The following is a 20,252-nucleotide window of genomic DNA, read 5'->3' on the forward strand; positions in this document are numbered from 1 at the left end:
CACATGCTGGGCCACGGCTGCAGAGAATGAGGCAGAAGGGACTTTTGCTTGCCCTCATGTTTGAAGAACACTCACAGGTAAACAGATTGAGCTTTCTCTTGTGCCAGATCTTTCAAGCCTACCAGAATACTGACAGCACTTCAGCTTCTGAGAAACATAGTACAGGTAAATATGGAAAAAGAAATAATGATATTCTTCCCTCTTACTGCTGCCATCTCTGCCTTTCTCACCCTGCCACCCCAAAAAAACTATGTCTAAGTCTCTTATGCATTAATATCCAACTACTGATAATGCATTACATTTTATAAAGCAACTATCTTTTTTCATTATTCTGATTAATAAACATAAAAGAGCTCTTCTGGTAACTGATTAAGAATATAATCAGTGTTTCCTATGAACAAGCTATGGAGTAACTAAATAAGGGACACTCTTAGACCGACTATAATTTTTAACAAAACAATTGTTGATATAAAGTTTCTCATAAATTCATTTTATTTCAACAGCAAAAAGATTAGCTCCATCCCTCCGATTGGGATCACAAAGTACAATCTTTTCAGCATGGGTTTTCTCACCATGCCACAAACAGAAAGAGGCACTAAGGGACTGATAAGGGGGTATTTTCTGTCTCTGGCAGTATTATATTGACCTGCAATAAAAACATCTGATCTTACAGAACAGGATACCTCTTGAAGAGGTATAGTTTATTTTATAATATGTAAGTATTCCAAATACATTCATTGTATGAATTAGGGAAGGAAAAGCAATAAGAAACATTTCATGAATATTCATTCCTACACTCCAACCATACCAAGTCTTACTACTTTATAGAATTCATAATTTATTAGCCAATACTATTTTAAAATACTATTTCCATACTGTAAAATTGATATTAGAGGAAAAAAAGTCACACACAATGCCTACCACCACCAGGATGAAACCAAATCTTTATCTGCCTATGGCTGCTGTCTGGGTCGATAGAGGCAGCAGCTTCATTTTCTTCATGGTTTACCCAGACAGATGTGGAACCAAAGTGCTAAGTGCATATTTCAAGCATCTGTTCTGAATATGTTTAAAGCCACAGTAAGTTACAAAAGGCAAATTCATAGATGCTCTTTGAAAGTGAATGTAACTATTATACTTGGTATTCTACTTCCCCCACGCCCCCAGAAGTTTTTGATGCTATAGACACTGATATATAGTTTGAAACTCTCACTATAAAATTACTAGGCTAAGTCTATCAAGACTTGAAAGTTTGTTTTCCTGAGGTAGGGGAAAGGGTAATCTCTGTTCTTTCCAGGTGACTGCATCTGCACAGGCTTCCCTGGGAGGACTTCATCAACAGCACAGTTACACATCAAAGTCCTTTAGCTCTCCCCAGCTGGCGCCTATTTTCACTTTCACTTTCAATTTCACAGACAGTTTTACAGCACTTTCCATTTCATTCTTGACAATCTGAGCTACCTAAGGAAAAAAAAAATGAAGTTAACAAACGCTGCCCAGTCAAAGAATGTTTCCCAAACCATCCCCTGAGAAGGTTATAAACCAGACTGGAGCTCTTCACCCAATGGTGCTTAAAATGCTAAATCAGAAAAAATAAAAAATAAAATAAATAAATAAATAAAAAGACATCTCATACTCTTCTTCACTGATGAGCAGGAATTTCTGAAAGTTTTTGCTAGAATGCTTGGAGCTTAGAAACCCTAAGGGAAAGACTCCAAATTTTTGTTTAATTCCTCCAAGACAAAAACATCTTGCATTGGCAATTTCTTCACTTATTAAGAACTAGTACAAAACGGAACACTCTTAGCTCCTTTTCTACCTGTAAGGACTCAACATTTATACAGCCATCCCAGGGCTAGGGTAGAGTTCCAAAATCCTCATGCACAGGAAACAAAGCTGTCGGCCTGACAATACAGTGTCTTGTCTTCCTATGGAATGGACACAAGCATTGCAAAAATACCTGAACAACATCTTCTTCTGCCACTTCATATAGGAGTTCATCATGGAGTTGAAGGATGAAGAAGCCTCCTCGGATTGGGCAGAACATCCCTTGCAGTTTTCTCTTTCGTGACAATCCTACTTCATGAAAAAGGAGCAAAACTGATCAGCATGTCGCTAAGTCATAGGAGAGTGTTTTTAGAGATTCTGAGTAACTCTGAGGAATTTTAATGAGAAGATTAAAACACACAAGAATAAGAACTATCAGGAAAATAACTACTTTCTGGTCGCTACCTACCCTAAGTATCTGGTATAAACTCACAAACTTCCTCCTAGAAAGAAGGAGTCTCCCAAAGAAGTCAGTAAATGGGGTGTGAGGAACTCTGCTCCAAGCTCTAGTCCAACTTATTTCTCATGAATAACTAACATTTTCTCTATCCATGGAGTCCCCCAACCACCATCTGAGTAATAGCACCAGGGAGGTATGGGGCCTGATTCCTGCCCCAGGAAAGCAAACTAATATTGTTAGGCACTGTTTCTTAAGGGGGACACTCCCTCATGTCTTTTTATGGCCAGAAGTGTCATCGTGATAGAACTGGTGCTTCCCCAATTGAACCGTACACACTCCAAACAAGTAATTGTAAAACCTAGGCTCCCAAAGTGGACTTCAGAGAGTACATAAACCCCTTGCAGTTATATGTAAGAGTCTATGTCTGTACGTTTTTCTGTGGAGATAATCCATACCTTCCAGTAGCCATAACTCCAAAATATATACTAGACTTAGTTACTATTTCCTCATTAGCTGGACCTAGTGGTACAGATTATGCCCTTCTGACCAAAAAGATAAAGCTCAACATGAACACCTTTACTGGAACTGCCTTTACTTGTTTGCTTAAACCTCATAGTAGTCATCTTCCTTTCTGTTGTCCAAATTCCCTACTTATCTTTCAGGTCCAGCATGAGTAACATCTCCCTCAGTATCTGGTGCTTCCCTCAGGGAGAGAGTTCTTCAACTGTCACTATCTGCAGTGCCAGTTTGCTCAGAGGTGGCTCTCACACAGTAAGCAAACAAAATCACCTGAGGCTGCAGCAAGCTGCTTCCACACTAGGACTGCAAAGGCTGTACCTCTGTTCACCTGTTCAGCTGAAATCGGATCTGCCCCATGAAGCCACACTTGGCTCACACCATTGACTGTCTGGATGCTCTAGCTTTTCTGCTTTCTGATGACCATGCCTTTGCCCTCTTGATTTCCCTTGGCTACTTGGCTTCTGACCTAGAATGCCATGATGCTCTTGTTCCCCATATGGTCTGCTTCCTCACGCTCACCTTCCTTTCATCCTACTGACCTAGTGCTACTTTAAGCTGGCATGACATCATGAAGCCATCCTCAGCGACAGAGCCATATCGCCTTCCACTGACTCTTAAAGTCATTACTGTCTGTATCCTCATTTTGACATTTATCACTCTGCTGTGTGGAATTAATACAAATACTTCAGTCAGGTATCATATCTTCCTCTCCTTTCTTAAATAGAACTTAAATTTAAAGATAGATTGATAACTTTTACTTCTAAATCCCCAAAGCACACAGCACAGTATTACTCCCCAAATAAGTTTAATTATATATTCTCTCTCAATTAAATATAAATGTGTATGTGTGTGTATATACACACATAGTCCCACACTGAAAATGAATGAGGGGCCTCAGATATTTCAAGGGGGACTGATGACAAAATTAATAATCCTCACTTAATGAGAAAATAAACTTTTGTTATCTACGTATTTTTGTACGTAAGTGAACACGTTATAACTGGCTGTATTATTCTCTATAACCTGTATGTATGTCTCTTCTAGAAATAGCAAATCTCATCCTCAATAACTAATCATGACCTTTCTGCCCCATCTCTAGCAGCTTTTTCTTCCTCTGTATGCACCAAACCTTAATTTCTTCCCAGGAAAATTTAAAACATGCCTCCTGGCTGGGTGTGATGGCTCACGCTGGTAATCCCAACACTTTGGGAAGCCAAGCTTGGCAGACAGATCACTTGAGGTCAGGAGTTCCAGAAGAGCCTGGACAACATGGTGAAACCCCCTCTCTACTAAAAAAAAATTTTTTTTTAATTAGCCAGGCATGGTGGCACACTCCTGTAATCCCAGCTACTCAGGAAGCTGAGGCAGGAAAATCCCTTGAACCCAGGAGGCAGAGGTTGCAGTGAGCTGAGATCGTGCCATTGCACTCCAGCCTGGGTGACAGAGTGAAACTCTGTCTCAAAAAAAAAAAGTCTGCTGTCATGCTTTGACAATCTCAGTGACAGTGAAATGGTATTTAAAGCAGAAATATGGAATGTGACAGAAGAAAAAAAGAAAATTTCACTGTACTTGTTAGTACAAGAAATAATTTATCCAAGCAATAAAGGGAAAACTCAGGGAAAATATTCTGAAAGTAAGAACAAGAAAACAATATCAGCAAAGGAACATATGTGATAAAGAGATCAAGAGTATATTCTAAGACCAGAGAACACTGAAGGTCATAAATAGGAATATCAACATATCCTTAAAGTATGGTCTGAAGACCACAGAGGATCCCAAAATCTGCAGTCAAAATTACTTTCATAATAACACTATGAGGCTATTTGCCTTTTTCAGTTTTATTTTCTTGTAAGAGTACAGCAAAGTGGCCAACTGTCCTGGTATAGAAGTGAAATTCCACATCCTGGGAAACCCATCCGTCTCCCACAAATTGAGACATGCATCATCCCAGACTGTAGAGAGTTTCCCAAAGAGGGTTACAGGACATGTGATATTACAACAGATTGAATACAGAAGCAGATACAAACAGCCAGCTGTGTTCTCTTAAGCCAAACATTAAAGAGATTTACACATATGTAAAATAAAGCCACCTATCAAGAATTTTCTTTAGTTCTTAAGAGATGTAGTTATTTTCATAAAAATATGTGACATGTCAAAATATGGTGAGTTTGTAATTACTTTAAATGTTAATGTTTTAAAATTCCCTGTTTTAATTTATAATATGGTAAATATATAGACATAACCCACAAAAACAAGAGCTCTTTGAAATCCTTAATAATTTCTAATAGTATAAAGACATCATGAGACCAAAACATTTGAGAACTGTTGAGAAATAAAATAAAAAATACTTCCCATTTACATTTCTGATACAATTATTCTCATCATGTTACAGCACAGGCCTCATCTATGAACAAACCTGTTCGGTCACTTTGGAGCATACCCTCTCGATGACCATGGGATTTGAAGGTTGAGTGGAAGGTCTCTAATTGCTTCTGAATGTTAACTGTGGCTATTTTGACAATATCAGCTGCCGATCCTTGGACTATTGTGTTGATAGCTTGACGCTCAGCCTAGAAAAAACAATCAACAGGTGCTCCACCAGATATGCCAACATGGTTTCATACTTTCCTTTAGTGTCCACAGTTCAGTGCTCACATTTGCAGCCAGACTGGAAAGCTGGACTGAGATGTGACCCAGAACACCAACTATTAGGCTGCATCCTAAGAATAACACCTATCATGATCCAGGGCTCTAGATTCTGGGGTTTCCACATTAGGGCAGACAAAAATAAGGTCAGATTGCTTCAGCTTAGATATCTTGACTACTCAGTTAGCATCCAAAAACTACTATGCACTTAGATGTATTTAGCTCATCAGTGTTATAGCTGTTCTAGACATCATTCTAAAAGATCTGCTCCTCAAAATAATCTTAATCCTAAATAAGTAGAATATCATTCTTTGGGAGGGGGGTTGGAATGTCCTAAGCACACCCTCTATACCAATGGCCTCTTGGTCTTTAATATAGAGTGTGAGCCCTGCAGGTATGGAGCCCTCTGATGTGAATCAGAGCTTTTCATGGGCTGCTGAGGCAAATCCTTAGCCGCTAGTGAAAACGCACATCCTAGATCCCTGGGTATTCAGTTACAACTTCCTTGAAATGACTGCTGCCAAGTGCTTCTTGGCAGGGAACCATGCCTACTAAAATTAATCATCTTGGAAGAGTAGAGAAGGGAGTCTGGGTTAATATCCAGGTGTAATCTATATATGAATATCATTCCCGGTGCCCCAAAATATCTAAGAAAATGAAAAAGGTCTACTCCAGGGAAGGGAGTCAATGTAACATGAGAGGTATTCTCTAGTCCTCTGTCATCTGAGCTATACCCAACTTCTAGTATATTAAATGCCTGTAATCTCAGCTACTCAGGAGGCTAAGGCAAGAGGATCAGTTAAGACCAGGAGTTTGAAACCAGCCTGGGCAACATAGTGAGACCCTGTCTTTAAGAAAAACAAAATAAAACAAAAACCTCTCTCCACACCTAAAATTACTAATGAGTGGGAGAAAAGGCCAGACACAATGTAGGAGAGAATATTTTCTACACATGTAACCAGTAACAGGTTCCTACAAATTGATAAGAAAAAATGCAGAAAACTCAACAGAAAAATTAAAAAGAAAACCAGATAGGTATTTACCCATGAAAAAATAACTAAATGGCTAACACACATTTGTAAGGTTGCTCATTTGTAAGATTACCTCACTAGTAGCCAAGGAAACACAAATTAAAACTACAGGATACTACTTTATACCCACCAGAATAGCTAAAATTATATTAGCTTAATAGCAAGTGTCGACAAGAATGCAGAGCAGTGAGGACTCACATACTCTTCTGATGGGAGGACAAACTGCTATAATCTCCACAGAAAACAATTTGGCTTTATCTACTGAAGTTGAAAATATGCAGCAATCCCACCACTGTGTCTTTACCAAACATAAATGCATGTATATGTGCACCAAGAAGCTTCTACAAGCATGTTCAAAAACATAATAGCTTAGCTTCAAACTGAAAACCCAAGTTCTCATCAAGAGAAAAATAGATAAATTATGGTATATTTATATAAGAGTATACAGCTATTCCTACAAGAAACAAGAATGACTTACCCATGTAATTTTGATAGAAGCTAGATACAAAATATACATATATGATGTATATGGAGCTCAAAAAAATGCAAAACAAAACTATAGTGTTAGAAGTTATAACAGTGGCTATTTCTGGGAAGGTGATGGGTGGTGATTAGGAGGATGCATGAGGGGCGCTTCTGGGGCACTGACAGTATTCTATTTCTTGCCCTGAATGGTAGTTACACAGGTGTAGCTCTGTGATAATTTAGTGAAATCTACATTCTTTATGTGTGAGAATGTATTTTTCAGTACAACAAAAGTTTGAACAAAAGCAAAAACCAAAACAAAAACCAAAAAACAACCTGGCTGTGTTTACTCTATTCCTAATTCAGAGGGCTGGAATATTTTTCCTCAGCAGCAACATAATGAATCAGAACTTTAACACTGAAGTATTTGGCATGAAAAAGTCTTATTACTCTCTTGCATCTTCAGGTACAATAATATTAATTTTCACAAACTTATATGATTCATTTATATTAATAACTACATATTCCATTTTTTATCATGTAAATTCCAGAAAACATAATCAATTCATATTATTAGATCGAGTCCAAATTTCTCAGCCTGCCACTAAAAGCCTTCTGTCATTTAGAAGAAGCCTTTTAGTCTCCTAGGTTCTAGCTGGCTCCATCTATCCAGGAGAAAATTATATACCCCTATGTGACAACTCAAACTCTCCATTCCTACCAGTTTGGCTTCTAGCCAGTCCTCACTCAGTTATCCTTTTGTGATTGTCTTTTTCTCATTCCCAACAGCCTAAACTTTAGCCTTCAAGAATCTGTTTAAGTCTTTCCTTCTCCCTGAAACCTAAATAATTAAGTATATCAATGATGTTTTCATATATATTTTTTTGTTTGCATTATTTCTTCCAAGACTTAAAACTTAAGTTTCCTAGTCCATCAACTAAAGTTACTAGTTCACTTACAGATATGGTAGAAGCCTGATAAATATCTGATATTTGCATGTGGATATATGGGAGGCTAGAGAGTAAAGCAGTAACAAAAAGCCAACTATTCTTCCACAGTCCCTAAAAGCATTAATGCTCTGAAGGCTTTGAGCTCCAGACAGAAGTTTAGCGGGGTATTTTCATTACATACAATGTCTAATGAGCACTAAAATACAAAGTTATGGGTGAAGGGCAAAAAACATCTAGTTAAAATAGGAAGATATGAACTATACTCGAAGTTTAAATACTTAGGTACACAGAATACTTTCATGAATCCCAATGAATTCAGAAAGAGACTTAAACATAATTTGAGCAAATATCAATAAATCTTTTAAGTGCCATTAAAAATAGCCTTATTCAGTATTTGGGATATCTTAATAATCTCTGATGAGATAGTGCCTTTTTTTTTTTTTTAATTAAACATAGGGTCTCATTCTGCCACCTAGGCTGGAATACAGTGGTTCAATCATGGCTCACTGCAGCCTCCAATTCCTGGGCTCAAGCAGTCCTCCCACCTCAGCCTCCCAAGTAGCTAAGACTACAGGCATTGCACTACCTCACTCAGCTAATTTATTTATTTTTATAGATATAGGTGATCTCACTATGTTGCCCAAGCTGGTCTCAAACTCCTGGGCGCAAGCAATCCTCCTGCCTCAGCCTTCCAAAGTGCTGGGACTACAGGCATGAGCCACTGTGCCTGGCCAGATAGTGCTTTTAAAATAAGCAAACAAGTAGAATGAACCAAAAATTAATCAAAATTTAGTGACTGGCTAATCTCTGAGGAATGTTAGCAATTTGGTATGATATGATAAATTAGTATATGGTATAGGAAACAAAGAATAATTAGCAAATGTAAAAATTAAGTTTATTTACAACTTATTACCTAAGCTAATAAATAATTGGTTTACTGCAACAGAACATGCTTAAAGTATTATTAAGTAAACACATGTTTACATTAATCCCCCAGACTCTGTTCAGCAAATACTGGCATGTGCCATCACTTCAGAAGTCCTTAATGAAACCAATGGTTGACCTTGTCTATACAGAAAATCCAATTAATATGCCAGTAATCCCTAAAACGGATATTTGTAGTATTTACTCTGCTGAAAAAGTACATGTCATTGAAATGTTAAGTTAAAATTCCTAAAAAATTTCAACATACGTGAGCTTTACGATAAGGGTTGTTGTCTTTGATTCCTGGCAAATATCTACGCCTTCCCAAAATGGTCTGAACAAATCCGTCTCTTTTACAATTCTTCACTGTCTCTGTCATGAATTGATTAATCCCTACAAAGAAAATACAGAAATAATTAATTAGAACCAAAGTCTATCCTTCACTTCATTCACTGGCTTAAATATGGCAAAATACACCAAAACCCCACGATGATTCTTAACATTAATATCATATCGTCAAATCAGGCATGCGAACTTTCATTCACTTTTTCTAGACTCAAAAAGTTAGAAATAAAAGAGACTTTAGAAATGAAATACTCTAACTCTTTGGTTTTTTTTTGTTTTTGCGACAGGATCTCGCTCACTCTGTCACCCAGGTGGGAGTGCAGTGGTGCTATCATAGTTCACTGCAGCCTGGATCTCCCCAGGCTCAGGAGATCCTCCCACCTCAGCCTCCTGCCTAGGTGGGACTACAGGCACCGCGTCACGATGCCAGGATAATTTTTATATTTTTTGTAGAGATGAGGTTTCGTAATGTGGCCCAGGCTGGTCTCAAACATCTGAGCTCAAGCGATCTGCCCACCTCCGCCTCCCAAAGTGCTAGGATTACAGGTGTGAGCCACTACATGGCCTTTGTTTTTTGAGTAACAACAACAAAAACAAAACGTAAAACTAAAAATTCCAGAACGGGGCAGATATCTAGGTGTCTTTATTCCAGGATCTTAAGACTATTCCACATCACTTTTCACAAGTGTCTGTTGATTGTGTGAATCCCCTTTTACTCTTTCATCTTATCATTCCTAGGTTTAAAACATTTCAATAGCTCCTTGTTACCATCTACACTATGATCCAAAGTAGGACCTTGCTGAAATTAATGCATGAGTTACGATAAATATTTCACTAGGAATAAACATGACCCACTTCTTAAAATAAAAAAAAAAAAAACTATGTGTAGTGTAGTATTCCAACGTATTTGTATTTCCTAGACCAACATTCATCCTTTGCAATCTGGGTCAGTCATTATGTCTTAAGCATCTCCAGGATGAATCCTTTGCTGTTGGTGATATGTAATCAATAGCATGGGAATTTCCAAAAGCCACTGGACTCTCATCTTTTTCTGTTTAAGAATTACTGTGATATTTTTGGGTAAAGAGGAAAGAAAAGAGTGAGATTTAAGAGGCTGCACTTCTACAAAATCTCTTACCAAACTCCTATAGGAGACCTCCAAATACTCAAATTGAAAGAGCTACTTTAAAAAAAAAATCAGTGCTGAGGTATAATTTACATGCAACAAAACACACTCGCTTTAAACAGCTTGAGGCATTTTAACAAATATACACACCCCTGCAGCTACTACTACAAGATACAAAACATGTTCATCTCCCTTTACAGTCAGGCCCCATGATCACCCTCAGACACTCACTCATCTGCTTTATGATACTCTTAAGTTTTTCATGTTCATGAATATCATACAAATTGAATGACACTGTATATGCTCATTTGTGTCTGCCTTCTTTTGCTAAGAAAAACATTTTTAAGAATCATCAATATTGTACTGAATATCAATATTTAATTACTATTCCTTGATCTATACTACTCTGTTGTGGAGGTATAACAAAATTTGTTTATACATTTTCCTGTTGATAGACATGTGGCCTGTTCTCAGAATCTGGCTGTTGTGAATAAAGCTGCTATAATATTCACATACGAGCCTTCCTTTGGACATGCTTTCATTTTTCTTGCACAAATACGATAGTAGAATTGCACGGTTATATAGTTAAATGGATGTTTAACTTTACACAAAAGAGCCATACGGTTCTCCAAAGTAGTTTTACCATTTTACAAATAAATGAACAACGTAAAAGACTGTGTTTTTAATATTGGCCATTCTAGTGTTTTTGTAATGGCATCTCTGTTTTTGGCATCTGAGTTTGCTTTTGCTTGATGACAAATAATGACAATGTTTAATATGGTCATTCATACCTTTGGTAAAGTGTCTCTTCAAATTTTCTGACTTTTAATTTATTGGATTGTCTAGCTTCTGAGCATTGAATGGTAAAAGTTCTTCATATATTCTGGATATACATCCTTTGTTCGATGGAAGTACTGCAAATATTTCTTCCCAGATTGTACCTTGCTTTTACATTTTTCATAAATTTTTAATTTTTGTGGGTATATAGTAGGTGTACATATTTATGGGGTACATATGATACAGGCATGCAATGCATAATAATCACATGAGGGAAAATGGGGTACCCATCACCTCAAGCATTTATCATTTGTGTTGCAAACATTCCAATTATACTCTTTTAGTCATCTTTAAATGTACAATTAATTATTATTAACTCTAGTCACCCTGTTGTGCTAGCAAATACTAGTTCTTAGTCATTCTAACTATTTCTTTGTACCTATTAACAATACCCCCTACCCCCAATACCCTTCCCAGCTTCTGGTAACCATTACTCTACTCTCTATCTCCACGAGTTCAATTGCTTTAATTTTTAGCTGAGTGACAAATAACTGAGAACATGTGAAGTTTGTCTTTCTGTGCCTGGCTTATTTCACTTAACATAATGACCTCCAGTTCCATCCATGTTGTTGCAAATGACAAGATCTCATTCTTTTCTATGGCTGGATAGTACTCCATTGTGTACCTGTACATTTTCTTTATCCATTCATCTGCTGATGGACACTGAGGATGCTTCCAAATCCTGGCTATTGTGAATAGTGCTGCAATAAACATGGGAGTGCATGCAGATATCTTTTCAGTACACAGATTTCCTTTCTTTTGGGTATGTACCTAGCAGTGTGATTGCTGGATCATATGATAGCTCTATTTTTAGTTTTTTGTTTTGTTTTGTTTTGTTTTTGAGATGAAGTCTCACTCTGTTGCCCAGGCTGGAATGCAGTGGCGTGACCTCAGCTCATTGCAACCTCTGCCTCCCGGTTCAAGCAATTCTCCTGCCTTAGCCTCCCAAGTGGTTGGGATACAGGTGCCCACTACCATGCCCGGCTAATTTTTGTATATTTAGTAGAGATGGGGTTTCACCATATTGGCCAGGCTGGTCTCAAACTCCTGACCTTGTGATCCACCCGCCTCAGCCTCCCAGAGTGTTGGGATTACAGGCGTGAGCCACCATGCCCAGCCTATTTTTAGTTTTTTGAGAAACCTCCAAACTGTTCTCCACAGTAGTTGTACTAATTTACATTCCCACCAAAGGTGAATGATGGTTCCTTTTTCTCTACATCTTCGCCTGCATTTGTTATCACCTGTCTTTTGGATAAAAGCTATTTTAACTGGTGTGAGATGATATCACATTCTAGTTCTAATTTGTATTTCTCTGATGATCAATGATGTTGAGCATCTTTTCATAAACCTCTTTGCCATTTGTATGTCTTTAGTTGAGAAATGTCTGTTCAGAGCTTTTGTCCATTTTAAAATCAGATTTTTTTTCTGCAGAGTTATTTGAGCTCCTCATATATTCTGCTTATTAATCTCTTGTCAAATGGGTATCTGCAAATATTTTCTCCCATTCTGTGGGCTGTCTCTTCACTTTGTTGGTTGTTTCCTTTGCTGTGCAGTTTTTTTAAAACCTGATATGATCTCATTTGTCTATTTTTGCTGTGGTTGCCTGCGCTTGTGAGTATTGCTTAAGAACTCTTTGCCCAGACTGATATACTGGAGAGTTTCCCCCATGTTTTCTTGTAGCAGTTGCACAATTTGAGGTCTTAAAGTTTTTAATCCATTTTGATTTCATTTTGTATATATAGAGAGATAGGGGTCCAGTTTCATTCTTCTGCATATTCAGTTGTCCCAACACCATTTATTGAAGAGACTGTCTTTTCCCCAATGTATGTTCTTGGTACCTTTATTGAAAATGAGTTCACTGTAGATGTGTGGGTTTCTTTCTGGGTTCTCTATTCTGTTCTACTGATCTTTGTGCCTGTTTTATACCAGTACCATGTCATTTTGGTTACTATATGTCTGTAGCATAATTCGAAGTCAGGTAATGTGATTTCTCCAGTTTTGTTCTTTTTGCACATGATAGCTTTGGCTATTCTAGGTCTTTTGTGGTTCCATGTAAATTGTAGTACTTTTTTTCTTTTTTTTCTATTTCTGTGAAGAGTAAAGAATGTCATTGGTATTTTGATAGGGAATGCATTAAATCTGTTGATTGACTTGGGGAGTATGAACATTTTAACAATGTTGATTCTTCCAATCTATGAACATGGAATATTTTTTCATATTTTTGTGTCCTCTTCAATTTCTAGTATCAGTGTTTTATAAGTTTTCCTTATATAGATCTTTCACTTCTTTGGCTAATTCCTAAGTGTTTAATTTTATTTGTAGCTATTATAAATGAGATTACTTTCTGGATTTCTTTTTCAGATTGTTTGCTCCTGGCATATAGAAATGCTACTGATGTTTGTATGTTGATCTTGTATCCTGCAACTATACTAAGGAATTTGTTTATCAGTTCTAATAGTTTTTTGATGGAGTCATTAGGTTTTTCCATATATAAGATCATATCTTCTACAAACAAGGAGAATTTGACCTCTTCCTTTCCAATGTGGATGTCCTTTATTTCTTTCTCTTATCTGATTGTTTGAGCTAGGACTTCCAGTACTATGTTGAATAACAGTGATGAAAGCAAAAGTGGGCATCCTTGTCATGTTCCAGGTATTAGAGAAAAAGGCTTTCACTTTTTCCCCATTCAGTGTGACACTAGCTGTGGGTCTATCATACCCACAGCTTTTATTATGTAGAGGTATGTTTCTTGTAAACCCAGTTTTTTGAGGGTTTTCATGATGGAATGTTGAATTTTATCAAATGCCTTTTCAGCATCAATTGAAATGATATTGTTTTTATCCTTCATTCTGTTGATATGATGTATCACATTGATAGATTTGCATATGTTGAACCATCCTTGCATCCCAGGGACAAATCCCACTTGGTCATGATGAATGATCTTTCTAATATATTGTTGAATTCCATTTGCTACTATTTTGTTGAGGATGTTTGCATCAATTTTCATCAGAAATACTGGCCGGTAGGTAGGTTTTGTTTGTTTGTTTCGATATGTCTTTGTCTGGTTTTGGTATTAGGGTAATACTGGCCTCACAGAATGAGTCTGGAAGTGTTCTCTCCTCTTCTATTTTCCAGAACAGTTTCAGTAGGATTGGTATTAGTTATTTAAATTTTTGGTAGAATTCAGCAGGGAAGCCATTGAGTCCCAGGCTTTTCTTTGTGGAAGACTTTTTATTATGGCTTCGATCTCATTATTTGTTCTTAGACTGTTCAGGTTTTTTTGTTCTTAGACTGTTCAGGTTTTAGATTTCTTCATGGTTCAATCTTGGCAGGTTGTATGTGTCTAGAAATTTACCCATTTCTTCTAGATTTTCCAAATTACTGGCATATAGCTGCTCATAGTAGCCACTAATGATCCTTTGAATTTCTGGAGTATTCATTGTGCTGTCTCCTTTTTCATTTCTGATTTTATTTATTTGGATCTTCTCCTTTTTTCTTAGTCTGGCTAAAGGTATGTCAATTTTATCTTTTCAAAAAACCAACTTATTTTCAGGCCAGGTGCAGTGGCTCAAGCCTGTAATCCCAGCACTTTGGGAGGCCAAGATGGGCAGATCACTTGAGGCCAGGAGTTCATGACCAACCTGGCCAACATGGCAAAACTCTGTCTCTACTAAAAATACAAAAACTAGCCAGGCATGGTGGCACATACCTGTAATCCCAGCTACTTGGGAGGCTGAGACAGGAAAATCGCTTGAACCCAGGAGGCAGATGTTGCAGTGAGCCAAGATCATGCCACTGCCCACCAGCCTGGGTGACAGAGCAACACTCCATCTCAAAAAAAAAACAACCAATAACCAACTTTTTGTTTTGTTGTTCTTTTGTATTCTTTGTCTCAATTTCATTCTTTATTTCTGCTCTGATCTGTATTATTTCTTTTCCTCTACTAATTTTGGATTTGCCTTGCTCTTACTTTTCTAGTTTTTTAAGATGCATTGCAGGTTATTTGAAATTTTTCTTCTTCTTTTTTTTTTAATGTAGGCACTTATAGCTATAAACTTCCTTCTTAGCACTGCTTTTGCTGTATCCCATAGGTGTTGGTGTGTTGTATTTCCATTGTCATTTGTTTCAAGAAATTTTAAATTTTCTTTCTTAATTTTTAAATTGACTCACTGGTCACTCAAGAGCATATTGTTTAATTTCCATGTTTGTATACTTTCCAAAATTCCTTGTTAGTGATTTCTAGTTTTATTCCATTATGGTCAGAGTAGATACTTGATATTAACTTTCTGAATATTTTAAAACTTGTTTTGTTATCTAACATATAGTCTATCCTAGAGAATAATCCATGTGCTGAGGAGAAGAATGTGTATTGTGTGGCCATTAAATGAAATGTTCTGTAAATATCTATTAGGTCCATTTGGTCTATAGTGCAGATTTAGCATAATTTCTTTGTTGATTTTCTGTCTGGAATATCTGTCTGCTGCTCAAAGAGGGGTGTTGAAATCTCCAGTTATTATTATTGCGATCTCTCTCTCTCTCTCTTTAGGTCTAATGATATTTGCTTTATATGTCCAGGTGCTCCAATACTGGGTGCATATTACAATTCTTATATTCTCTTGCTTAATTGACTCAAAAGGAGTATTATATAATGTAAAAGACATTATATAATGACCTTCTGTCTCTTTTCATAGTTTTTGTCTTGAAATCTATTTTGTCTGATAAATAGTATAGCTACTCTTGATCTTTTTTGGTTTCCATTGGCATGGAATCTCTTTTCCATCCCTTTATTTTCAGTCTATATCTTTAGAGGTGAAATGTGTTTCCTGTAGGCAACAGATCATTGGGTCTTGTTTTTCTTTTTTTAAAAAATCTATCCAGCCACTCTATGTCTTTTTATTGGAAAGTTTAGTCCATTTACATGCAATGTTATTATTGACAGCTAAGGACAACATCATTTTGTTGTTTACTTGTTGTTCCATGTTTTTTTTTTTCTCTTTCTTTCCTTCATTCCTGTCTTCCTTTTAACAAAGGTGATTTTTTCTGGTGGTATGATTTAATTTCTTGCTTTTTAGTTTTTGTGTATCTGTTGTATATTTTTTTATTTGAGGTTACCATGAGACTTGCAAATAATGTCTTATAACCCTTTTTTTTTTTTTTTTTTTTTGAGAAAGAGTCTCGCCCTGTCTCCCAGGCTGGAGTGCAATGGCACAGTCTTGGCTCACTGCAACCTCCGCCTCCTGGGTTCAAGCGATTCTTTCACCTCAGCCTCCCAAGTAGCTAGGATTACAGTCACCTATCATCATGCCCGGCTAATTTTTGTATTTTTTTGTAGAGATGGGGTTTCACCATGTTGGTCTTGAACTCCTGACCTCAAGTGATCTGCCTGTCTCTGCCTCCCAAATTGCTGGGATTACAGGTGTGACCCACCGCGCCTGGCCCACTTTTTAACTTTTTTGTTGTTTATATTTATATCGTATTGTACTGCCAGTGTCTTGAAAGGCTGTTACAGTTATTTTTGATTAATATTTTTGTCTTTCTATTTAAGATAATAGTTTATATATCACAATTACAACGTTATAATAGTCTGTGTCTCTCTGCGTACTTAATATTACCAGTGAGTTCTGTACCTTTAGATTATTTGTTATTGCTCATTAACATCCTTTTCTTTCTAATTGTAGAACTCTTTTTGGCATTTCTTGTAGGACAACTCTGGGGTTGATGAAATCCCTCAGCTTTCATTTGTCTGAGAAAGTCTTTATTTCTCCTTCATGTTTGAAGGATATTAGTATTTTTGCCAGATATATTATTCCAGGGTAAAAGCTGTTTTTCCTTCGACACTTCATGCCACTAAAAAGTCTGCTGCCAGACATATTGAAGCTCCATTGTATATTATTTGATTATTTTCTCTTGCTGTTTTTAGGATCCTTTCTTTATCCTTGACCTTTGGGAGTTTGATTGTTACATGTCTTAAGGCAGTCTTCTTTGGGTTAAATCTGTTCTATAACTTTCTTTTACTTGAATATTGATATCTTTCCCTAGGTTTGGAAAGTTCTTTATTATCCCTTTGAATACACTGTCTACTCCTATCTCCTTCTCTACTCCTCTTTAAGGCCAATAACTCTTAGAAGATTTGCCCTTTTGAAGCTATTTTCTGATGTTGCAGGTGTGCTTCATCCTTTTTAATACTTTTTTATCTCCTCTGTGAATTTCCAAATAGCCTGTCTTCAAACTCAGTAATTCTTCTGCTTGAATAATTCTGCTATATTAAGAGACTCTGATACTCTTCAGTATATCAATTGCATTTTCCTACTTCAGAATTTCTGCTTGATTCTTTACATTTTTTATTTTATTTTATTTTTTGGGATGGAGTTTCATTCTTGACCCCCAGGCTGGAGTGCAATGGCGTGATCTCGGCTCACTGCACCTCCGCCCCCCAGGTTCAAGTGATTCTCCTGCCTCAGCTTCCGAGTAGCTGGGACTTGCAGGTGCATGCCACCACGCCCAGGTAATTTTTGTATTTTTAGTAGAGATGGGGTTTCACCATGTTGGCCAGGATGGTCTCGATCTCTTGACCTCGTGATCTGTCCACCTCAGCCTCCCAAAGTGCTGGGATTACAGACGTGAGCCACCATGCCTAGTATTGTATTGCTTGCTTCAGTACCAATACAAGGGGGATAAGGGACAGGGTTGATTTAAAAAGAGCATAAAAGAACTTTTTGGGATGATAGAGTAATGGTTCTATATCTTGGTTGTGGTGTAAATTTTATGACCATATGCATTTGTCAAAATTCACAGAAATATATACCTTTTTCAGGGTGAATCTAATTATTATACATAAATTATACCACAACAAACAGGCAAAAAAGATCATTTAAGACAATACTCAAACTGCTCTATAACAGCAATTGTTCTCAGAATTCCTCATATATTTAATTAGCAATTATCAGAGTTCCTAGTATATATACTCAATAGTTTACTGTTTCAAACTACAGCTATCTAAACCAAAGCACAAGTCAACTCCTGATTTTATGGGTTGTTCACAGTGACACAGTAGATTCACATCAACTACATTTTACTATTCTGTTCCTACTTTAATGAAAAATATGAAATAAGATTATTACATCTTAGTAAGTGATTATAAGGTTAATATTATTTACCCTTAACAATGCCTGATGAAAACTTCTGACTAATTGATATTTCAAAAGAAAATTCCATTACACAAATTTTTAAAAATATAATATGGTAAGATGGTTGAAAAGAATACTATCTAGAAGATAAATTACCTGTGTATCTGGATTTGAAGGAGTCAATATAGCATGCAGCATCATTTTCTTTAATGCCCATCTGCTCTCCCAAAGATTTAGCTCCCATTCCATAAATGATCCCATAGCAAATCTGAAAGGGAGTCATCCAACAAATAAAGGTTATAAGTACATAAAATGCAAATAAAAGGGTTCATCAGGATGCGAATTTCGGCAAACTTTTTATTTCACAGTGAGTGAAACAATGATTAGATTGCTTTTGGTGGGTTAGATCCACAGAGACTGATATCCAGCAAACATCTTTTCTGCCTTTCAGCATTACTTTTTGAGAGAGAGACAGAAGGGCAGGAGGGAGTATGAATGAATAGGTATGTGTGATCTAAGGAAAAATTTATTTTTGACTATTTGTCCTTTATCCAGCAGTCTTTATAGCAACTTTTTACTCCTCACAGAACTTCATTAACTTCCACTTCAAGTGCCTAGGAGTCAGGGAAGAGAAGCATTACAAACATCCCTCTTCTTGTCCTTGAAAAAGACTTGAAGTGTAGAAACAGTAGGCTTTGTGACTTTATGACGAAGACTTAACTGGAAAAAAAAATCCTCCTCACCTCATAGCCACCTAAATTGCCACAACTGCAGAATTTAATTCACTTAAATACAAACAAAAACTCCTAAGAAAATTTTGGGAGTAGTGAAGGGAAATGATCTAAATAGGCAATTAAAGAAAGTCTGGTTTAATCATAAGGACGGCCGGGGTTCAAAGCCTAGATCTATCATTCACAAAATGTATCATCTTGCACAAGTCACTTAACCAATTTGTATCTTAATTTCTTCATCTACAAAATAAAGACAGTAATATCTGCATCATGGGATTGTTAGGTTTAAATGAGTTATTACTTATAACTGTTTAGGAAACTGACATAAAGCAAGCTCTGTATAAATATCATTAAATAAAATCTAAAAAGATAACTTGCATGATTATCAGAATTCCAAAGAAACTTTCAACATGATAAGCTAACTAAAGTCTACCCCCACCCCCAAGTTTTCTATTTTATTTTTTCGCTTTTTTATTATTTATTTTTTTATTACACTTTAAGTTCTAGGGTATATGTGCACAATGTGCAGGTTTGTTACATATGTATACATGTGCCATGTTGGTGTGCTGCACTCATTAACTCGTCATTTATATTAGGTGTATCTCCTAATGCTATCCCTCCCCCCTCCCCCAACCCCACAACGGGCCCCAGCGTGTGATGTTCCCTGTCCTGTGTCCAAGTGTTCTCATTATTCTTTTCTTTAATAGTGCTGAATATTGGCCCCAACTTTTTTCTGGCTTGTAGGCTTTCTGCAGAGAGAACTGGTGTTAGTCTGATGGGCTTCCCTTTGTGGGTAACCCGACCTTTCTCTCTGGCTGCCCTTAACATTTTTTCCTTCATTTCAACTTTGGTGAATCTGACAATTATGTGTCTTGGAGTTGCTCTTCTCGAGGAGTATCTTTGTGGTGTTCTCTGGATTTCCTGAATTTGAATGTTGGCCTGCCTTGCTAGATTGGGGAAGTTCTCCTGGATAATATCCTGCAGAGTGTTTTCCAACTTGGTTCCATTCTCCCGGTCACTTTCAGGTACACCAATCAGGTGTAGATTTGGTCTTTTCACATAGTCCCGTATTTCTCGGAGGCTTTGTTCGTTTCTTTTTATTCTTTTTCTCTAAACTTCTCTTCTTGCTTCATTTCATTTATTTGATCATCAATCACTGATACCCTTTCTTCCAGTTGATCGAATTGGCTACTGAAGCTTGTGCATTTGTCACGTAGTTCTTTTGCCACGGTTTTCAGCTCCATCAGGTCATTTAAGGACTTCTCTACACTGGTTATTCTAGTTAGCCATTCGTCTAATCTTTTTTCAAGGTTTTTAGCTTCTT

The 20,252-nt window shown here is 36.9% G+C and overlaps 1 protein-coding gene across 5 annotated transcripts in view; it reads right to left on the reverse strand.

Moving 5' to 3' along the window:
* Window positions 1–474: 474 nt before the first annotated feature.
* POLQ (DNA polymerase theta) overlaps window positions 475–20,252 on the reverse strand; it is a 112,421-nt gene continuing 92,643 nt past the window's right edge. For 2 of the 5 annotated variants that reach the window (XM_063602904.1, XM_003825170.5), the window contains 5 exons: window positions 18,354–18,465; window positions 9,031–9,155; window positions 5,163–5,316; window positions 1,961–2,076; window positions 475–1,461 (listed from right to left, as the gene is read on the reverse strand). In XM_063602904.1, coding sequence (XP_063458974.1) covers window positions 1,348–1,461; window positions 1,961–2,076; window positions 5,163–5,316; window positions 9,031–9,155; window positions 18,354–18,465 — 621 coding nt within the window. In that variant the 3' untranslated portion in view covers window positions 475–1,347. Of the gene's footprint in view, window positions 1,462–1,960; window positions 2,080–5,162; window positions 5,317–9,030; window positions 9,156–18,353; window positions 18,466–20,252 lie in introns of those variants that run through there. The other 3 variants (XM_024928398.4, XM_008950468.4, XR_004670681.3) reach the window with 2 other exon arrangements.

The sequence above is a fragment of the Pan paniscus genome, chromosome 2 (assembly GCF_029289425.2).
Source record: "Pan paniscus chromosome 2, NHGRI_mPanPan1-v2.0_pri, whole genome shotgun sequence".
Taxonomy (NCBI): domain Eukaryota; kingdom Metazoa; phylum Chordata; class Mammalia; order Primates; family Hominidae; genus Pan; species Pan paniscus.